General features: G+C 44.5%; 1 protein-coding gene across 3 annotated transcripts in view; it reads left to right on the top strand.

Moving 5' to 3' along the window:
* The window catches only part of LAMA5 (laminin subunit alpha 5), a 223,032-nt gene that overhangs the window by 140,622 nt on the left and 62,786 nt on the right, over positions 1-19,624 (top strand). For 2 of the 3 annotated variants that reach the window (XM_082225741.1, XM_082225739.1), the window contains exons 23-31: positions 788-917; positions 9,434-9,576; positions 9,666-9,772; positions 9,918-10,071; positions 12,154-12,314; positions 14,048-14,156; positions 15,404-15,501; positions 17,184-17,385; positions 18,561-18,687. In XM_082225741.1, coding sequence (XP_082081867.1) covers positions 788-917; positions 9,434-9,576; positions 9,666-9,772; positions 9,918-10,071; positions 12,154-12,314; positions 14,048-14,156; positions 15,404-15,501; positions 17,184-17,385; positions 18,561-18,687 — 1,231 coding nt within the window. The remainder of the gene's footprint in view (positions 1-787; positions 918-9,433; positions 9,577-9,665; positions 9,773-9,917; positions 10,072-12,153; positions 12,315-14,047; positions 14,157-15,403; positions 15,502-17,183; positions 17,386-18,560; positions 18,688-19,624) is intronic. The other variant, XM_082225740.1, reaches the window with a different exon arrangement.

Raw genomic sequence — 19,624 nt, 5'->3', positions numbered from 1 at the left:
CAATGGGTTATGAATTTTGTATGCACTCGGTGTGCTTCTCTTTAGAAGTCGTCATCTTCTCTCGTCTCTCCCTTTTCTCCCTTCGGCTCTTGACTATGGAATGCCTGTTTCTGGCTGGATAGATAGCCTTAGGTGGAATGTGCAGTGAGTGTTTCAGAGGCATCTTTCCAGGCCATCCCATTAAGAGCAGGATGGGGCTGGCTTGATTTCCTCACCTGCTTTTGGCATGCTGCTTTTGGGAGCAGGAATAGGGGAGTGCTGTGCTTGAGCTGGTGGCTGGTGGCAGGTGACGGTGGAGGTTTATTTAAGGTGTGCTCTGCTTCTCTCCCCTTTCTCTCCCACCAGCCCAAGGTAGTGGTGACCCTCAGTGTGACCTCCCCTGACCTGTTCCGCCTCGTCTTCCGCTACGTCAACCGGGGGCCTGCAAATGTGGAAGGGAGGGTCTCAGGCCTTGAGGAAGGAAAGTTTAATGTTTGTGGCAACTGTAAGTGCATTTTTCACTTCTAGACTAACCCCTTTCGAAAACCAGTTGATAAGGAGCCGACCTTTGCTTTTTCTTGCAAAGCAGCATTTTCTTCTCCCTCCCCAAAAGCCACCACCACCACCACTCATTTCGTAGAATTTGGATCTCCTCAAGCAGTTTGCTCTTAGGAACCACAAAGGGTGGGGAACCTAGAGAGGCAAAGAGAGAGAGAGAGAGACAGAGAGAGACAGGCAGGGCAGGCAACAGACTCGCAGCTTGCCCTGCAATGATAATGTGCCCGATGTGCTTTTTTGCCTTTTGCAGAACAAAGTCAAAGTCACAGTGCGGGTCAGAGAAGCGGAGATCTATCTCTTCCATGTCATCTTGAGATATATTAACTCAGGAAGTGCCACTGTGTACGGCAAAATTACAGCTTATCAGCCACGAAGGAGAGGTAAGGACCCCAGATTTCTCTTGTCCCCCAATTCCGTAATTGATCTGTTGTCGCGGTTTCCATTCTCGAGCTTCTCTGTGTTGCTGATCAAACGAAGCATTTTATGAAGCAACCTATTTTCACATACTGTTCTAGAATTGAGGAGAAAGCCCAATAATTGTTACGCTTTGTATTCATACCTCTCCTCACTCAGGCCTTTGCTTAAGTGTGCCTTCAAACCAGTGAACATCCTCCGTGATTCAGTGGTAACTGATCATTGTGACTGGGAAAATAGGATGGGGTAGGATTTTAGTGCTAAACCAGGGGTCTGCAACCCGCGGCTCCGGAGCCGCATGTGGCTCTTTTACACCTTTGCCGCGGCTCCGGGGCAGATACTAGCAAGGGGAGGAGGCGCATTGTGCGCCCCGACACTCCCCACTGTGGCGGGCGCTGTACTGGCTGTGACGTCGCATGGGGGCGGTGCATGCATTAGTCACGCACCATCCCGACGTCACCTTCCCGCCCGTTGTCAGATCGCAGCTCCGGAGATAGATTTATTTTAAATGTCGCAATGGTTTTGCGGCTCCCAGTTTTTTTTCCCTTCAGAAACGGGTCCAAGTGGCTCTTTTTGTCTTAAAGGTTGCAGACCCCTGTGCTAAACTGTTAAGTTGCATCTTGAGTCCCATTTTTTGAGCCCGTTGACCAGAGGATGTTAAAAGGGAATTTGTTTCTCTTTGGTGTTAAACAAGGCAAAGTAACATTTAGATGGCTTTGAAAGAGTGTTGGGCAAATTCGTGGAGGAAGAGAAAAGGTGTAAATGGCTACTGGCCATGATGGGTGTGTTCTGTCTCCAATCAGAGGCAGCAATCAGAGCTTTTGAATACCAGTTGCTGGAAACCAATGTCAGGAAGAGTGCTCTTGTCTCAAGCACTGTTCTCTGGTTTCCAACAGACATCTGGTTGGCCACTGTGAGAACAGGATTCTGGACAAGATGGGCCATTAGCCTGATCCAGCAGGCTATTATTATTATGTTCTTATTTTTCTTCCAGCTCATTACAATCATCATTCACAGTGAATTGCATTCTGAAGAGGTGAAGTACAGTCATACCTTGGGTTACAGATGCTTCAGGTTGCGTTTTTTCGGGTTACGGACCCGCCGAAACCCGGAAGTACTGGAACGGGTTACTTCTGGGTTTCAGGGGTCGCGCATGCACAGAAGTGCTAAACCGCTCTTTGTGCATGTGCAGAAGCGCCGAATCGCAACCTTTGCATGTGCAGATGCGCCGCTGCGGGTAGCGAATACTGCAGGTTGCGAACGTGCCTCCCGCGTGGATCACGTTCGGAAACCGAGCGTCCACTGTATAGAGAGAAGACTTTAAAACAAATAAAATCATCTATGGATTGTATTCAATGCTCACAGTAGACCCATCGAAATTAATAGGCATGGCTGACTTAGTTTTATCGATTTCAGTGGGTGTGGTCTGAGTAGAACTTAGTTGGCTGCAATCCTGATAAAACAAACAAGCTTAACTAGATCATATCCAATACGTCTGAAAGATAAAGAAAATATTGTTTGAATCCAGTGCTTTGATTGCAGTAGCAGTCAGGAAGGATTCCACTGGCAGCCTCACAGCTTGTACTAATGGGATGTAGTTCTAATTCTTTGCTGCTTTAGCCACACTGTAGCATATATATGCAAATGTGGAATGCAAGAAAGCTGGTCAATTTTATGTCTAGCCTGGTGTGTGGTAACTCTTCCAGTTCCTCAGCTCACTTTCGAATCCTCATTCATGCTGACAGCAGAATTAACTGCAATTGCTACTGTAGTGCTAGCCTTGAAGTATTATGTTTGGGCAATGGAAGGCTTTTCTGAAAGGGGGGCGGGGAGGCAATTTTGTTAATCGAGTTCATTTTTAGCCATATAACTTCTACCTTCAGGGGTGCTGATTTTCACTTTTATCGATTCAGAAGGGAAGCAACTCTTATCTCAATAGGCAGCTGCAGTAGCTGATTTATTAAAAAGGAATTCACAATTTAGTCCGTGGAGCACTGCATTATAGCACTGTTGCTGGCAAAGTCTGCACAGAAGTGGCATTTCCAGGCACTGTTGGGAATGTTTTCACTGAACTTAAAAGGACATTTTTATGTCATTAAAGAGGTGCTTTTTACATGCATTTATAAAACACAAGTTCATTTCATTAAAGAAATGCAGCTAATGTATTTCAGTATGAAATTTATGATATGATTTCAGGAAACATACAAATTTAACAAATAAAACATACAAATAAGTTGAGGCCCCCCACCCCCACCCCAGCACTTCTAGAATTGAGTTTGGCCATTCTCTTGAGCGCTCAGGGACAAGATGCACAAGTCACCGGTGCTTCCTGTTCCTTCTGTGATGTCACCACGTTGGAAATTGGAAATTGTGTTGGTTCCTGAAGTGCTGACAACTTGCTCATCTTCTGGACCTGGGTTGGGAAAATGTGAAGTTTACCTTTCGGTATGATGCTATCTGAACAGGAAGCATGAGAAAGGTGTGTAACTGCAGTGATTTTGATCAGTAGTAGCTGGTCCAATTTCAGTTCATCTTCAGCCAGCCACATAACACCTTCTTACTTACAACCTGCAAGAAGTGATACTGCCTCTCAGCTTCCTATACCTTCGTCTCAGTGTGGCCCTTGCAGAACTCAGGGAAGAAGATGGGATCTGCCTATCAATCGGCTGTAGCTCCAACTACTGTAGGGTCCCCCCGCCCTCTGCCCCACAGGTCCCCAAAGGCACTAATCACCACTGCTTTCTGATAGCACCCTCAGTCTAGGCTCCTTCCATGTGGTGGTCATTCTGACAAGGTATGAGAACTGGAATGTGAACACCTCTGGGGATCATGTGATACACAAATGTCGCAGATAGCTTCTGTGCCTTGAAACAGCAAAGCGGGAGTTAGCTTTTATGATGGAAAAGGAGAACATGTTATAAGATCTTCGGTGTTTTAGCTCTGCTGCGTTGACACACATTTTGCCGCTGATTGTTTTATTTAGTTAGTTTTGCAGTTGGTTTTATTCCTTTTGATTTTTGGGGATTTTTTTTAAAAACCTTTTATTGTTACCTGCCCAGGGGAGAATGTTAATTGGGCCATATGCTAATGATTTAAATACAATTTATCTCCATGTTTGCTGGCTGATTTGCTTTCCTTGTGGCCAGGTTGTGCAGTGTGATGTGTGTGATACACTCAGATGAAGTGGAGGATGAGTACATGCCCCACCCCCAAAAAGGATCCTAACTTGATTTAAAAAATCTTTTGCTTCTTGGAAATAAATGGCTTTATTCTTAAGGCTATTTGATATGATAAGGATTGTTTTTGCAAGAGACTTCACCTAAATGCATTGACTTTGCTAACAGGGCCACTTATTTCTGCAAACTTGATAATCCCTTAAATTTCCCTGAATATGTTTTCATTATTGACTGTTCTTTATTAATGATACTTTAAGGACAGCGTACAGATTGGCCTTTATCGTCTGTGCTCTTGCAGCAATCACTTCTGCTAGTATTCATTATAGGACTGCAATCATTGAGGAAAGTCAGTATCCCTTTACTCTTTTCTCCCCGCTTGCAAGATGAATATATACCACTTCTCACTGACTCTTAAGGTTGCCCTACTTTGTGTGGGGGAAAGAGAGAGATGAGGGGGAGATTTGAACTGGTTCTGAAGGGGTACTATCTCTTGTTCCTGTTGTATGTCTCTCTGCAAATGCTTCGTTTGTTTGTTAGATTTATACATCACAACATTCAGCACAGCTGCTCTCAAAGCAGTTAGCAATAAGATGAAATAATACAACCAACTGGTTAAAAAATAAATAAAACGGAGGTATTTTAAACAATTATATACACAGGAGAAGCAGAAAGAAATGGATATTGATAAATTTTTGAAAATGAATGGACTACAAAAAATTTCCCAAGAAAATAAATTAATGCTGAATCACAAAATAACGGAACAGGAAGTAGAAGGGGCCATTCAGAACATGCAGTTAGGTAAATCTCCAGGACCGGATGGACTGACTTCAAGCTATTACAGATCTTTGAAAGAATGGTTAATACAACCTTTAAAGGAAGTCTGTGTATGAAATATTGGAAGGGAAAAGGGCACCAGAGTCGTGGAAGGAAGCTTATATCACACTTATACCGAAAACAGAGACTGAAAAGACGCAGCTTAAGAACTACCGCCCCATATCACTGCTTAATGTGGATTACAAAATTTTTGCAGACATTTTGGCTAAAAGATTAAAAAAGGTGTTAGCAGAAGAAATCCATAAAGATCAAGCGGGCTTTCTCCCGGGCAGACACTTGTCTGACAATACGAGGAATATAATTAATATTTTAGAAAAATTACAAGTGAAGATTAATACTAAAGCAGCTCTGATATTTGTGGACGCAGAGAAAGCCTTTGACAATATTTCCTGGAGCTTTATGAAGAAGAATTTATTGGGGATGGGGGTTGGTCAAGGTTTTGGAAATGGTATAGGTGCAATCTATTCAGAACAGAAGGCTAAATTAATTGTGAACAATGTAGTGACGGAAGAATTCAAGATTGAGAAAGGAACACGACAAGGTTGCCCAATCTCTCCATTGCTTTTTATATCGGTCCTGGAGGTTTTGTTAAATATGATTAGGTAAAGGTAAAGGTACCCCTGCCCGAACGGGCCAGTCTTGACAGACTCTGGGGTTTGTGCGCCCATCTCACATCTATTGGCCGGGGGCCAGCGCTGTCCGGAGACACTTCCGGGTCACGTGGCCAGCGTGACAACGCTGCTCTGGCGAGCCAGAGCCGCACACGGAACGCCGTTTACCTTCCCGCTGGTAAGCGGTACCTATTTATCTACTTGCCCCCGGGGGTGCTTTCGAACTGCTAGGTTGGCAGGCGCTGGGACCGAGCAGCGGGAGCGCACCCCGCCGCGGGGATTCGAACCGCCGACCTTTCGATCGGCAAGCCCTAGGCGCTGAGGCTTTAGCCCACAGCGCCACCCGCGTCCCGTTAAATATGATTAGAAGGGACCAATTGGTAAAAGGTATACAAGTGGGAGCCAAACAGTACAAATTGAAAGCATTTGCTGATGATTTGATATTGACGTTACAGGAGCCAGAATCTAGCACTAAAAGAGTATTAGAACTGATTCAAGAATTTGGTCAGGTAGCAGGCTTTAAGTTGAATAAGACGAAAACTAAAGTTTTAGAGAAAAATCTGAGATTGAGAGAGACAAGTTTCAGAAGGAGACAGGATTGACACTGGTTAAGAAAGTGAAATATTTAGGGGTTAATATGACTGCTAAGAATGTGAATTTATTTAAGGATAACTATGAAAAATGTTGGACTGAAGTGAAAAAGGATTTAGAAATATGGTCAAATTTGAAGCTATCGTTGTTAGGCTGAATTGCTGTGATAAAAATGAACGTATTGCCAAGAATGCTGTTTTTGTTTCAACCACTGCAAATTTTGGACAAAATGGACTGTTTCAAGAAGTGGCAGAGAGATATCTCTAGATTTGTCTGGCAGGGCAAGAAGCCTCGTATAAAATTTAAGATATTAACAGATGCTAAAGAAAGAGGTGGATTTGCCCTGCCAGACCTTAAACTTTATTATGAATCAGCCGCATTTTGTTGGCTGAGAGAATGGATGCTTCTTGAAAACACAGATGTGTTGGATTTGGAAGGTTTCAACAATGTATTTGGTTGGCATGCATATTTGTGGTATGATAAGGTTAAAGCACACAAAGCGTTCAAAAACCATATTGTCAGAAAAGCATTATTTAATGTTTGGATAAGATATAAGGACTTGTTAGAAAATAAAACCCCAAGATGGTTGTCACCAATGGAAGCAAAGGCTCAGAAAAAACTCAGTATGGAGGCCAAATGGCCGAAGTATTGGGAAATTTTGGAACAAGAGGGTGACAGATTAAAACTGCAGAGCTTTGAAAAATTAAAAAACAGAGTACGAGATTGGCTCCATTATTATCAAATAATGGAGGCATATAATTTGGACAAAAAATTAGGCTTCCAGGTGGAAAAATCAAAATTGGAAACAGAATTGTTAGACCCTAAAGTTGAGAATTTGTCAAGAATGTATAACTTGCTGTTGAAATGGAATACTCAAGACGAAACGGTGAAATCTGCTATGGACAGTTATGGACCACTGGTATGAAGTTTACGGCATGTAATGCCTTAAAAGAGAATTTAATGAAAATGATCTATAGGTGATACATAACACCAGTCAAGCTTGCAAAAATCTATCATCTGCCCGATAACAAATGTTGGAAATGTAATGAAACTGAAGGCACATTCTTTCACCTTTGGTGGACCTGCCCAAAGATTAAGGCATTCTGGGAGATGATCTATAATGAAATGAAGAAGGTATTTAAATATACCTTCCTGCAGAAACCAGAGGCCTTTCTCCTGGGCATGTTCGGCCAATTGGTGCTAAGGAAAGATAGGATTTTTTTTATGTACGCCACAACAGCAGCAAGAATACTTATTGCAAAGTATTCGAAGACACAAGATTTACCCACCAGGGAAGAATGGCAGATGAAGGTGATGGACTACATGGAACTGGCGGAGATGACTGGCAGAATCCGAGACCAGGGAGAAGAGTCGGTGGAAGAAGATTGGAAAAAATTTAAAGTATATTTACAAAAACATTGCAAAATTAATGAATGTTAGAAGGATGCTGGAATGAAGTTATATGGTTTTAGCAGAAATGTAATAAAGAATTAAGTAAAAGCTGATTGATAATGGGCCAAAATGAAAAAATTTAAGGTTAGACTGGTAAGATAAATTTTAGAACCAAAATTGAGAAAGATGGAAAGAATTTGCTGAAATAGTTAATTGAACTAGAATACAGGAAAGGGAGGTGTGAGGAGGTCGATGAAACAAGTAAATGAAAGGTAAAGATATGGAATATTGGATGTGTGTTTTAGTGTTTCTGTTTCTTTTTGTTGTATTGTTGTATTTTTTGTGTTTTTCTTTTTATGTATTATGGTGTATGTTTTGTAAAAAACAATTATTGTTTTTCTTTTTTCTGTAATTTTTAAACTTCTAATAAATATCATTTAAAAATAAATAAATAAATAAAACGGGAAAAGAATATTGCAAAGCATGCAGGCAAAACAATTGTGTGGGTCTTTCTAACGCTATTCCTTCAAAATTCAGATCTTGGGACGTGGGTGGTGCTGGGGTCTAAACCACTGAGCCTCTTGGGCTTGCCAGTCAGAGGGTTGGTAGTTCAAATCTGCGCGATGGGGTGAGTTCCCGTTGCCCTGTCCCAGATTCTGCCAACCCAGCAGCTCAAAAGCATACCAGTGCAAGAAGGTAAATAGGTACCGCTATGACGGGAGGGTAAACAGTGTTTTCGTGCGCTCTGGCACTTGTCACTGTCCTCCGTGCACCAGAAGCAGTTTAGTCATGCTGGCCACACGACCCGGAAAGCTGTCTGTGGACAAATGCCGGCTCCCTTGGCCTGAAAAGTGAGATGAGTGCTGCACCCCACAGTCAAATTGGACAGGACTTAACTGTCCAAGGGTCCTTTACCTTTTACCTTTACATCATTGGGAGAGTATGACCCTTCCATCCAGCTTCATTTATGTGTTGAAGGACAGCAGCAAAATAAAACAATAACAAGTAAGGAGGAATCCAGGGTACAGTGAAGATTAATTTTACTCATTTTTTTATATTTAGTTTATTTTGTTTTGAGTGAATGTTTTTCATCAGGGGCAGCTGTAGACATTGCTGCAAAGAATTCAGTTTTCAACAATGGATACAGAACACAGTTTTCAGCTAGAAATAACAGTGGACTCAAAAAAAGCTATGCATCAAGTACACTTCAACTGAAAACCTCCTTCTTCCTTTGCAAAGCTAAGACATCTGGATGTTGCAAAGTTTGCAACATCAACCTGTTGATGGAATCTTTTGAGGGTGTGTCAAGACACAAGGTCTAGACCAGGGGTCAGCGAGGCTTACCGGGCATGGGCCGGATCACTCCCTCAGAGATCCTCCATGGACCAGACCGGCGCAGCGCCATGCCAGAAATAGCATCTGCACATATCTGCGGTGCTAAAAATCGCTTCTGTGCATGCCCAGACGCCGAAAATCGCAACCATGGGCCTTAGGTTGCTGACCCCTGGTCTAGACAAATGCATGTGGAACATGGCAAGCTGCTCACCAAGTGCACATGGTCTCCTTTTCCACGAGGAAGATGAAACCACAGAGAATTAATTTGGAAACTCTTCCTCCGTTTGACCATGGTTGCAATTTGTGGGCAGTCATTTAATTTTATCCTGATTCTAATTTTTAAGCTGTATTTTAATCAATTGTTTGATTGTGTTTTAATGTATTTGATATTTGATGTTAGCCGCCCTGAGCCTAGTCTTGGCTGGGGAGGGCAGGGTATAAATAAAAATTTACTTACTTTTGAAACTCCTCAGAACCACTCCAGAAATCTCGCACACCTTCTAGATGGAAATGAAAGCTGATTTTTTTTTTTCCTAATTGCAGATACGGAACAGACAAAGCAGATTGTATTTGTGCCCACAAAAGAGCCGGCTTTTGTCACCGTTCCTCAGAACAGCTTTGGGGAGCCGTTTGTGCTGAGCCCTAATGTGTGGTCTCTGGTCATTGAAGTGGAGGATGTACTACTGGTAAGGGTGGCCGTCCTCCCCTTTTCTCCCCGTTGGGTCCGGACCGTGGCGAGAAGAACTAAGTCTTGCATTTCTACCCTTCATTCCAGGATTACATGGTCCTGTTGCCCAGTTCCTACTACGAGGCTCCTATATTGCAGCTCAGAGTCTCAGATCCTTGCACCTACGGCCCAGCTCCTGAACAAGTTGGTCAGAAGTAAGGCTTCCATTTTCATCTTTGCTATAGGATTAGATTGTACTGGAGCCGATTTCCTTGGCTGAGATTTCCAGTACTTCATTCTAGCAGACACCTTTATACTGAGAGAGAGAGAGGAAAAAAAGCTATTTCTCTTCCTTTCTAGCTGCCTCCTGTATAAGTACATGCCTGTGGAGCAGTTCCCCTTTGGGTCAGGAGACGATGCTATATGTAAGGTGGACAACAGCTTGCCGAGACCCTGTCCGAAAGTGCGGGTTTTGCCTACGTACCCTGAGATGGTGGAATGCAATGGAAGAGCTGTAAGTGGTCCTGCTCACGCTGATGCTATTCTAAAGGCAGCCCTGTTTAGGGAAGCTTTTAATGTTTAATAGGTTATTGTATTTTAGTGTTTTGTTGGAAGCCGCCCAGAGTGGCTGGGGAAACTCAGCCAAATGGGCAGGGTATAAATAATAAATTATTATTATTATTATGCACCAGTGAAAGCTTGTAGTGCTGCTCTCTAGCTAATAATAATAATAATAATAATAATAATAATAATAATAATAATAATAATAATTTATTTGTACCTTACCCATCTGGCTGGGTTTCCCTAGCCACTCTGGGTGGCTTCCAACAAAGATTAATTGTATTAATTAAGAAGCATTGCAATCTTCTCCAGGTAGCATGAATTTCTTTCTCCCCATTGGTCACCTCGCGTTAATCTAAGCACTGTCCCTGATGCCTTTTGGGAAGTACTTTTAACTGGCCAGATCCATTGATGATACATAATGGCCACATGAAATTTCCATGTTGAGAGGCAGAACACCACTGAATTATAAAAAAAATTCCTTCCAGTAGCACCTTAAAGACCAACTAAGTTAGTTCTTGGTATGAGCTTTCGTGTGCATGCACACTTCTTCAGATACACTGAAACAGAAGTTGCCAGATCCTTCTATATAGTGAGAAGGTGGGGAGGGGTATTACTCAGAAGGGTGGTGGGAATCGGAGATTGACGACTCTTAACGACTGTAATAGGTCTTACAGGAAAAGGCAAGGGATGAGAAGGTGATCAGCAGATAGCTGAGATGAGCCTGTGAGATTAGCTTAGTCTACATGACTAAGCCATTTCTCACCTTCTCACCCCTTGCCTTTTCCTGTAAGACCTATTACAGTCGTTAAGAGTCGTCAACAGGCTCATCTCAGCTATCTGCCAATCTCCCATTCCCACCACCCTTCTGAGTAATACCCCTCCCCACCTTCTCACTATATAGAAGGATCTGGCAACTTCTGTTTCAGTGTATCTGAAGAAGTGTGCATGCACACGAAAGCTCATACCAAGAACTAACTTAGTTGGTCTTTAAGGTGCTACTGGAAGGAATTTTTTTATTTTGACTATGGCAGACCAACACGGCTACCTATCTGTAACTGGAACCACTGAATTATGTGCAGCTGGGGAGCAACAGCAAAGGAGGGCTGTCTGCATCATCTCCTGCTTGGGGGCTTCCTATTTGGGAATCTGTAGATGCTGGACTTAGATGGACCCAACTGGATCCAATCCAGCAGGGCTCGTCTTAGGTTCTTGAGATGCGGGGAGGGTGCATCTGGGAGCCAGTGTGGTGTAGTGGTTCAGAGCGGTAGACTCGTAATCTGGTGAACCGGGTTCACGTCCTCGCTCCTCCACATGCAGCTACTGGGTGACCTTGGGCCAGTCACACTTCTCTGAAGTCTCTCAGCCCCACTCACCTCACAAAGTGTTTGTTGTGGGGGAAGAAGGGAAAGGAGATTGTTAGCCACTTTGAGACTCCTTAGGGTAGTGATAAAGCAGGATATCAAATCCAAACTCTTTTTCTTCTTCTCTTAAGTTCAGACTTAAGAGTCCAGACACCTCAGAGGCAATTGTTAAACAACTATAGAATTCATAGATCATGAATTCTGTTTCTTGGCCTACAAACAGAAGAGTCAGATGCAGAAGGGTTGACTGCAATTCTGCTTGCTTATTGTGGAATAAGTCCTAAGTGGGACTTAGCTTCCAAGTAACTAAAAATAGGATTGTACTGCTAGGCTGATTCTAATTTAATGTTTTCTTCTGCAGGAGTGCTTTCCCCGAGAAAATGCAATGCTGGAGTTGAAAAACATGGCTTCTGGCTTCTATCGTGTTTCTGTCCCATTACAACAAAATATACACATATTTCAATTCTGGTTTAATTTCATATATGTGCCTTAATGCACCATAATTCCCCCCAAAACATTTCCTGGAACATGGAAGATGACATGCCAAGAGTTGACTTGTATGAGATTTCATAGTGCGCTTGTTTCAAAGATAGATTTAGATTTATGTCAGGACCTCCTGAGCCCCAGAATAATGTGCTTTTCTCCTAATATCTGCTTATTCTCGTGTGCAGGTGGAAATACAGCTGTCAATTCCCATACCCCAGCCAGGGAAGTATGCACTCCTGGTTGAATATGCCACTGAGGATACTCCACAAACAATCAATGTCGCGGTCAACTCACCGCAGCTTGCCGTTCAGCAGGGCACTCTCCTTATATACACCTGCAAGTACAGGTATGCCCTCAAGATGCAAGACAGAGTGCGGTCCTAATGGAGGAACAGACACTCCTCTTTATGTTGCATAGTTTGTGACTAGAGCTTTCTTGCTATTTCCTTCTACTGTTCTTATTGTGGGGGTTGTCTCAGAATTAGCAGTTAGCCTTCTCGAATTGTAAGCATCTGTTATATTTCCTTGGTTATAACTGGGCCAAAACAAAGATCCGTCCCATGCAATTAACTTGCATTATCTCTTTCAAAGCAGCTGATTGAAGGAAGACCAAGAGAGAGATCAAGGCTATGTGGATCTTCAGCACGCTTCTAAAGTGTCTGCTGGAGACTTTGCAGGGAAATTAACAGGGATTTAGTAAAGAAGCCACAACAATAGAGAGCAGGACAATGCAGCCTATGGTTATTGCTTCAACTAGGGAGAGGAGGCAATGAATTGATAGCCTGCCTGTCCTCTTACACAGTCTAATAAGCACCGTATTTTTCGCTACATAGGACGCACTTTTCCCCCTCCAAAAATGAAGGGGAAATGTGTGTGCGTCCTATGGAGCGAATGCAGGCTCCTTGGCTTCAGCGATAGCAATGCGAAGCCTCCAAAGCGCAGATGGAGCGCTCCCTCCGCGCTACGGAGGCTTCGCGTTGCTTTCACTGAAGCCTGCAGAGCGAGAGGGGTCGGTGCGCACGACCCCTCTCGCTCTCCAGGCTTCAGGAATAGCCGCCTGAAGCCTTTGGAGCGCAGTGGGAACTCGCACTGCACTCGGAAGGCTTTGGGTTCCTTTTGCTGAAGCCGGGAGAGCAGGACTCTCCTGGCTTCAGCAGAGAGGGAGAGCTGCACAGCGCCCCTTCAGTGAAGCGGGAGGAGAAATGGAAGGGGCTCCATTTCTCCTGCCGCTTCGCTGAAGGGGCGCTGAGCAGAGAGGGGGAGATTTTTTCTTCTTCTTGTTCTCCCCCTCTAAAACAAGGTGCATCTTATGGTTGGGTGTGTCCTATAGAGCGAAACATACGGTACTTCCTTCGAGGATATACAGCAGGGGTCAGCAAACTTTTTCAGCAGGGGGCCGGTCCACTGTCCCTCAGACCGTGGGGGGGGGGGCGGACTACATTTTTTGGGGAAAATTAATGAACGAATTCCTATGCCCCACAAATAACCCAGAGATGCATTTTAAATAAAAACATACATTCTACTCATGTAAAAACACGCTGATTCCCCGACTGTCCGCGGGCCGGATTTAGAAGGCGATTGGTCCGGATCCGGCCCCCGGGCCTTAGGTTGCCTGCCCATGATATACAGGATACAATTGTAATAAATAAGCTAGGACTGAATGGTTTGAAGTCAATTTGTGTTCCCTGCAGTTGTGTGAAAGGCACAGGCTGTTTCATCTCTGAGTATTGCATATACCAGTGCCAGAAACCTAGACCAAGAGTCCATGTTCTCAGAAGAAGGAGGGGTGAAATTGAAAATAGCCTGAGCATCCTAAGCCTTGGTGCTCTATTTAAGCAACTAGACAGTATTTATATAAATGACAGATTTATGGAATTGTCTGGGAACTCCTTCGACTTCAGCCTGTGAACTTAACGATAGGAAACGAAGACCTGGATATCCTTGGGAAACACCCCGATGCTATTACTCAAAGAAAGCAATTCAAAGAGTTACAAGGGAAACCACCAAGGGGGTGGGGTGGGGAAGAGTACTTGGCAGGATAAGACTATCCTTGAGCTTGACCGCTGCTTTTGTCTTGCAGTTTCCTCTGCCGTGGGATAGTTTTAGATTCGCTAAATCGCTTGGCAGCTTTCGATCTTGCCACCAAAGCTACAATTCAGTTCTCTGCAGATCAGGCCCACTTTTTCTTGGTAAGCCTTTGAAGCGAAGCATTGCCAGACTGTGGCAAAATGTCTGCAGGAAACCTGACAATTCGAAGGTGGGAGCAAGTGGAAGAGGAGGAATATTAGTGGCTGTGGGGTGGGGAAAGACTGGAGATGGGAAACCGACTTTGGACACTGAAATATACTCGGAATCGAGTGTGGATTTCATGCTCTTTATTCAGCTCATAGTAGTGAGGAATGGAAGTTCCCCTGAAATGTCTGCTTTATATACATTATTTACACAACGGGCCCCACGAGATTGGCTAGTTCCAGGATTCTCCTGTAGGCCAATCAGGTTGTGGATTCACTTACACCTGGAGTTGGATTGGCTCCTGCGGACCAATCAGACTGCTGCATTCTGGATCCTATTGTTCTAGGACCAATCAGACTGCTGCATTCTGGATCCTATTGTTCTAGGACCAATCAGACTGCTGCATTCTGAATCCTATTGTTCTAGGACCAATCAGACTGCTGCAATTTGGATCCTATTCAACTCAGTACATAACAGACACAGTCTGAGCTAAGGAGTAGGAAGGCATGATGCAAGCTCTGAAAGAGATTTCTGTGTTTCTGTTCTCAGTTCAGTGACAGGAAAAGGTTTCATTTGCTCTTGAGAAGCAGTCAAGATGAATAATGCTTTTTGCTTTGGCAAACTTGGTGGGTCTATCCCACTCTTAGTCTATGCCCTTAGTCTTCCCATTTCCCCCTTACTAGGAAGGGAATCTATTCATCCTGCCCTTATATTCCCATATCATAGGTAGCACCAGAATTATTTCAATTTAGTTTTTGGGAAATAATTATGGAGTTTGCATCAGAATTATCTAGATCTAGTTTCTGGGGGAATATGGAAGTTCACCACAATAAAAAGTCACTTCCTTGCCAAATAAGCTTTTACTAGGAAATGCTGATGCAAACAACACAACATATGGATGATATGAACCAGTAACCATTCTGGTAACATATCTTGTGAGGACGCAGAGTAGACTGCAGCTGTTAGTTCTGGGACTAGATAAAATGAGAAACAGATTTTGTCTCATCACACAGACACCTGTTGCATTCCTCCATAGGTCTCTGCTTTGGATGTTTTGTTGTGTGAACAGCAAATGTGAGAGTTCTAAATTGTCCTACGTAAAATGTTTCTAAAAGTAATATTTGCACAGACCTAGAAGCAAAAGCACGAGTGATTTTCCTCCCCACCATGCCCAACCTTGTTTTCCCTTCTCTTCTGTCTTTAGCACAAAGTGTACCTCATCCCATATGAACAATTCACATTAGAGTTTGTGGAACCAAATGTTCACTGCATCAGTGTCCACGGAGCATTCTCACCAAACAGGTAAAGGTCTTTAAAAAATGTATTATGCTTAAAACCAGAGCTTCCATTGGTCTCTCACCCAGGCAACTGACCACGTCTAGTTTTCACAGTGCTACAGTGCATACCAAATGCTTCAAAAACCATTCACTAGAGCCTGTTAATGGCTTAAAGAGTTCTCAAATGATTGAAGACGAACGTGCCCCAGAGTAACTGCCATGGCGCCTTGTGTTATGCCAGGTGTGGCAAATGTTTGGCCCTCCAGATGTTGCTGTGCTACAGCTCCCATCATCATCCCTGTCCACTGGTCATGCTTGCTAGGGCTGATGTAAATTGTAGTTCAGAAACATCTGGGGGTCCAGAGGTTCCCCACACTTGTGTTAGGCTTTATATGCCATCGTCTTATTTTAATGGGTTATGGGTGGTATTGTATTTTAATTAGTTAATAAGGTCAGCATGTATGGTGCTTTACAAGAGTTAACATAAACAAAAGACAAGTGTGAAGGACAGCAGAAGAAGCAAGGGTAACCTTGAATGACTGGATCAGAGCAAGTGAAGTCACATTATGCTTCATTTCACTTGCAGGTAGTATCTTGCAAGACAGTGTAAAGAGTGCTTGAGCACCATTTAACTACTATCGGGGTCGGGTGTGGGTGTCCAGGATTCTCCACAGCTAATTCTCAAATTCCATTAGCGAGTCCACTTGGAATGATCTGTGGAATTTTGTATGTGTGATATTTGTATGCTTTGGTCTGAACATTGTCATCAGTAGCCCTTGGTATTTGTTGAATGTAGGTATCTCAGTGGGCAGCTGCAGTAGCTCATTTTTGCCAGGGACTGGAGACTATATAATATTGGGAAGGTAGCTAGTACTTGGCACAGGAGAGTAGGCACTTGAGGCTATGAAGGAGAAGAGGCACCATGTATTTCCCAAAGATGGAGAAAGGTCCATCTAAGTGAGTGTCCTGTTCCCTGTGATAGCTAATCAGATGTCTCTGGGAAGCCTCTGAGCAGAACCTGAACCCAACAACTGATTCCTGGTGACCTAGTTCCTCTGAACTTGAATGGTTAATAGCCATTGCTAGACCTACCCTCCATAAATATGCTTAGCCCCTTGTAAATGTATATTCCCACTCAGAACTAGGAGGACACCCTATGATGGGGATTCCTATCATGCAGATTCTTAAACCTTAGTTATCTTGTTGTTTCTTCAGCCTAGTGGATGAAGCTCAACCAAAAGGATGCAGTATCAATTTACAGTTGAACTCCTCCCTTCCCCATCTCTTATCCAGACTAGGTGAAACTTGACTAAGTTTTAGATTCTAGATTCAGGTAAGTAGCCGTGTTGGTCTGACACAGTTGGGGGGGGGGGGAATTGTCTAGTAGCACCTTATAGACCAACTAAGTTTGTTCTGCTATAAGCTTTCGTGTGCATGGTATCTGAAGAAGTGTGCATGCACACAAAAGCCTATACCAGAACAAACTTAGTTGATCTATAAGGTGCTACTAGATGAGTTTTAGATTGTATATAGGAGCCAGGAGAGAGATGCTGTCCCCTATCTAATAAAGTCTTCCTGTAATCCTGTACAAGGCATGCTTTGCATTATGGACATTTGAATTCCCTTCCTTGCTGTGTTCCCATGGGAATATTTGCCTTTTGTTTGACTCCAGAGCCCATAAAATTCTTCTTCTTTTCTCCTCCAAAGTAGTTCCTGTGTCCCATCAAGGTATCAGAAGATTTCACAGTCCGTTGTCTTGGAGGAAGGACAGTTACTACCAGTCGCTCCAGGCTTCCCCCTGATCCATGCCTTTAGTGTCCCCCCAGTGGCTATTCCGCCTGCAGCTCCACATCAGCCTCCAACCTTATTAGACTCCTCTGCAGAGCTCATCCTGCTAAAGGCTCCCCAGGTAAGTGTGATGAAGAGGAAATTAGAAACTAGCATTTGTTGAGATCAGGCCCAATTGCCTTCAGGATCCGGCCTGCGGACTGTCCATAGATCAGCGTGGGGATTCTGTTCGTTTGGGCTGCGCCATTCCCCCCTCCCCCGTGCTATTCCATCCCCCCCCCCACACACCACAGCGGTGCCTCCTCCCTCCCTCCCTCCTCCTGGCTTCTGCCCGCCCTGCCTAGAGGAGGAAGGGGGCTGGGCTGGGCTGAGCTGACTGAACGCCATTTTAAGCAGCCCCTCTCTGGGGCCAGCCCTTTCGCGCTGTTCATCTTCCCTCTGCTACTGCCGCCGCCACCCTGGTGCTCCTGTGGGCCAGAGAGCGGAGCAGACAAGCTCGCTCTGCCTACCCACGAGAAGCAGCAGCAGTGGTGGTGGCAGTGGTGGTGGCAGTGGCAGCCCCAGGGAAGACATTATGAGCTAGACATTATGGGAGGTATCCAGTGCTCCCGTTCTGGAGTATTATCCTCCCCTTCTCCCATGCATGCTGAGCATCCTCAGAATCAACTCTGGATGGTTCAGGGACCCTCCAGAGAATATTTTGGGGGCATGCTGGGAGAGGAGAGGAAATGAAAGTGCCATTGCACCAGTGGAACTTGGCCGGTGCTGCTTTAGAGACAACACAAAATCCATAGTGTAAGTGTTGTTGTTTCTTTAATGCGAAAGGAAATGCTGCCCTAGGACTCCTGTGCAGTGTGTCAGGAAGTCCATATGTGAAGGAGGTTTTGGTTCTAATTGAAGTGGGCTGCAGCAGGTGGGCAGAGAAGCAGCAGCCAATGAGAAGAGGTGAGTTTTCAAGCTGGCACTCCAACTACCAAAGGTTTCCACTTCCAGGGTGTGGTGTGGCATCAAAACAGAGATTACGGAGGTGGGCACAGAAATGTTGGCAGTGCCTCAGATGTAACAGGAGAGTATTTCACAGCATGTCCCCCTGCTGACTTAGCAGTCTTTTCTTGTGGAGGGACCTTTATAGGGAAAATAAATACCAGCAGAAATTCTTATATCCCAGTCTTTTCCTTTGGAGTGGCTGGTTCTGACATAAGCGGGACCGAAGTCGCAGACGCATCCTGAAATTAAAAAATCAGTGATACAAGGAAACAATAGTGTTTAGGATTCTGCCCCTGTGCTTTCTTGCAGACAACTATTGTGTTGAATGGCCACATCCAAAGTCTGGGGCGTTATGCCTTCATCCTGCACTGTTACCAGCCCAGTCACCCAACTTTTCCGGTGGAAGTGTTGATCAACGGTGGACGTATTTGGCAGGGTAAGTGATCCTCCGGTTTGTGTTGGGGCTTGTAGGGCTGCAAGCTAAGCAGTATTAATAGTAAATTAAGGGTGGGGTTCAACAATGAATCCCATCAATGGAAGTCTGTGCAATGGGGGTTTTGTTTAGGGAAGTTTTTTAATGTTTGATTGTTTATTGTGCTTCTAATTCTGTTGGGAGCCACCCAGAGTGGCTGGGAAGACCCAGCTAGATGTGTGGGGCATAAATAAATTATTATTGTTACAGTGGTGCCCCGCAAGACGAATGCCTCGCAAGACGGAAAACCCGCTAGACGAAAGGGTTTTCCGTTTTGGAGGTGCTTCACAAAATGAATTTCCTATGGGCTTGCTTCGCAAGACGAAAATGTCTTGCGAGTTCCTGCGGGGGTTTCCCCCCCCCTTTTTCCCAAGCCGCTAAGCCGCTTATCAGCTGATCCTAAGCCGCTAAGCCGCTTAACAGCTGATCCGCTAAGCCGCTTAACAGCTGATCCGCTAAGCCGCTTAACAGCTGATCCGCTAAGCTGCTTATCAGCTGATCTGCTAAGCTGCTTATCAGCTGATCCGCTAAGCCGCTTATCAGCTGATCTGCTAAGCCCGCTAAGCCGCTAATAGCGCTAAGCCGCTAATGGGTTTGCTTCGCAAGACGAAAAAACCGCAAGACGAAGAGACTCGCGGAACGGATTCTTTTCGTCTTGCGAGGCACCACTGTATTATTATTTATTATTCCATTAAAGGTAAAGGTACCCCTGCCTGTACGGGCCAGTCTTGACAGACTCTGGGGTTGTGCGCCCATCTCACTCAAGAGGCCGGGGGCCAGCGCTGTCCGGAGACACTTCCGGGTCATGTGGCCAGCGTGACATCGCTGCTCTGGCGAGCCAGAGCCGCACACGGAAACGCCGTTTACCTTCCCGCTAGTAAGCGGTCCCTATTTATCTACT

The sequence above is a fragment of the Podarcis vaucheri genome, assembly GCF_965113315.1.
Source record: "Podarcis vaucheri genome assembly, chromosome: 6".
Lineage (NCBI taxonomy): Eukaryota > Metazoa > Chordata > Lepidosauria > Squamata > Lacertidae > Podarcis > Podarcis vaucheri.
The sequence above is the reverse complement of the archived record's forward strand: the minus strand, read 5'-3'. Positions and strand labels throughout refer to the sequence as shown.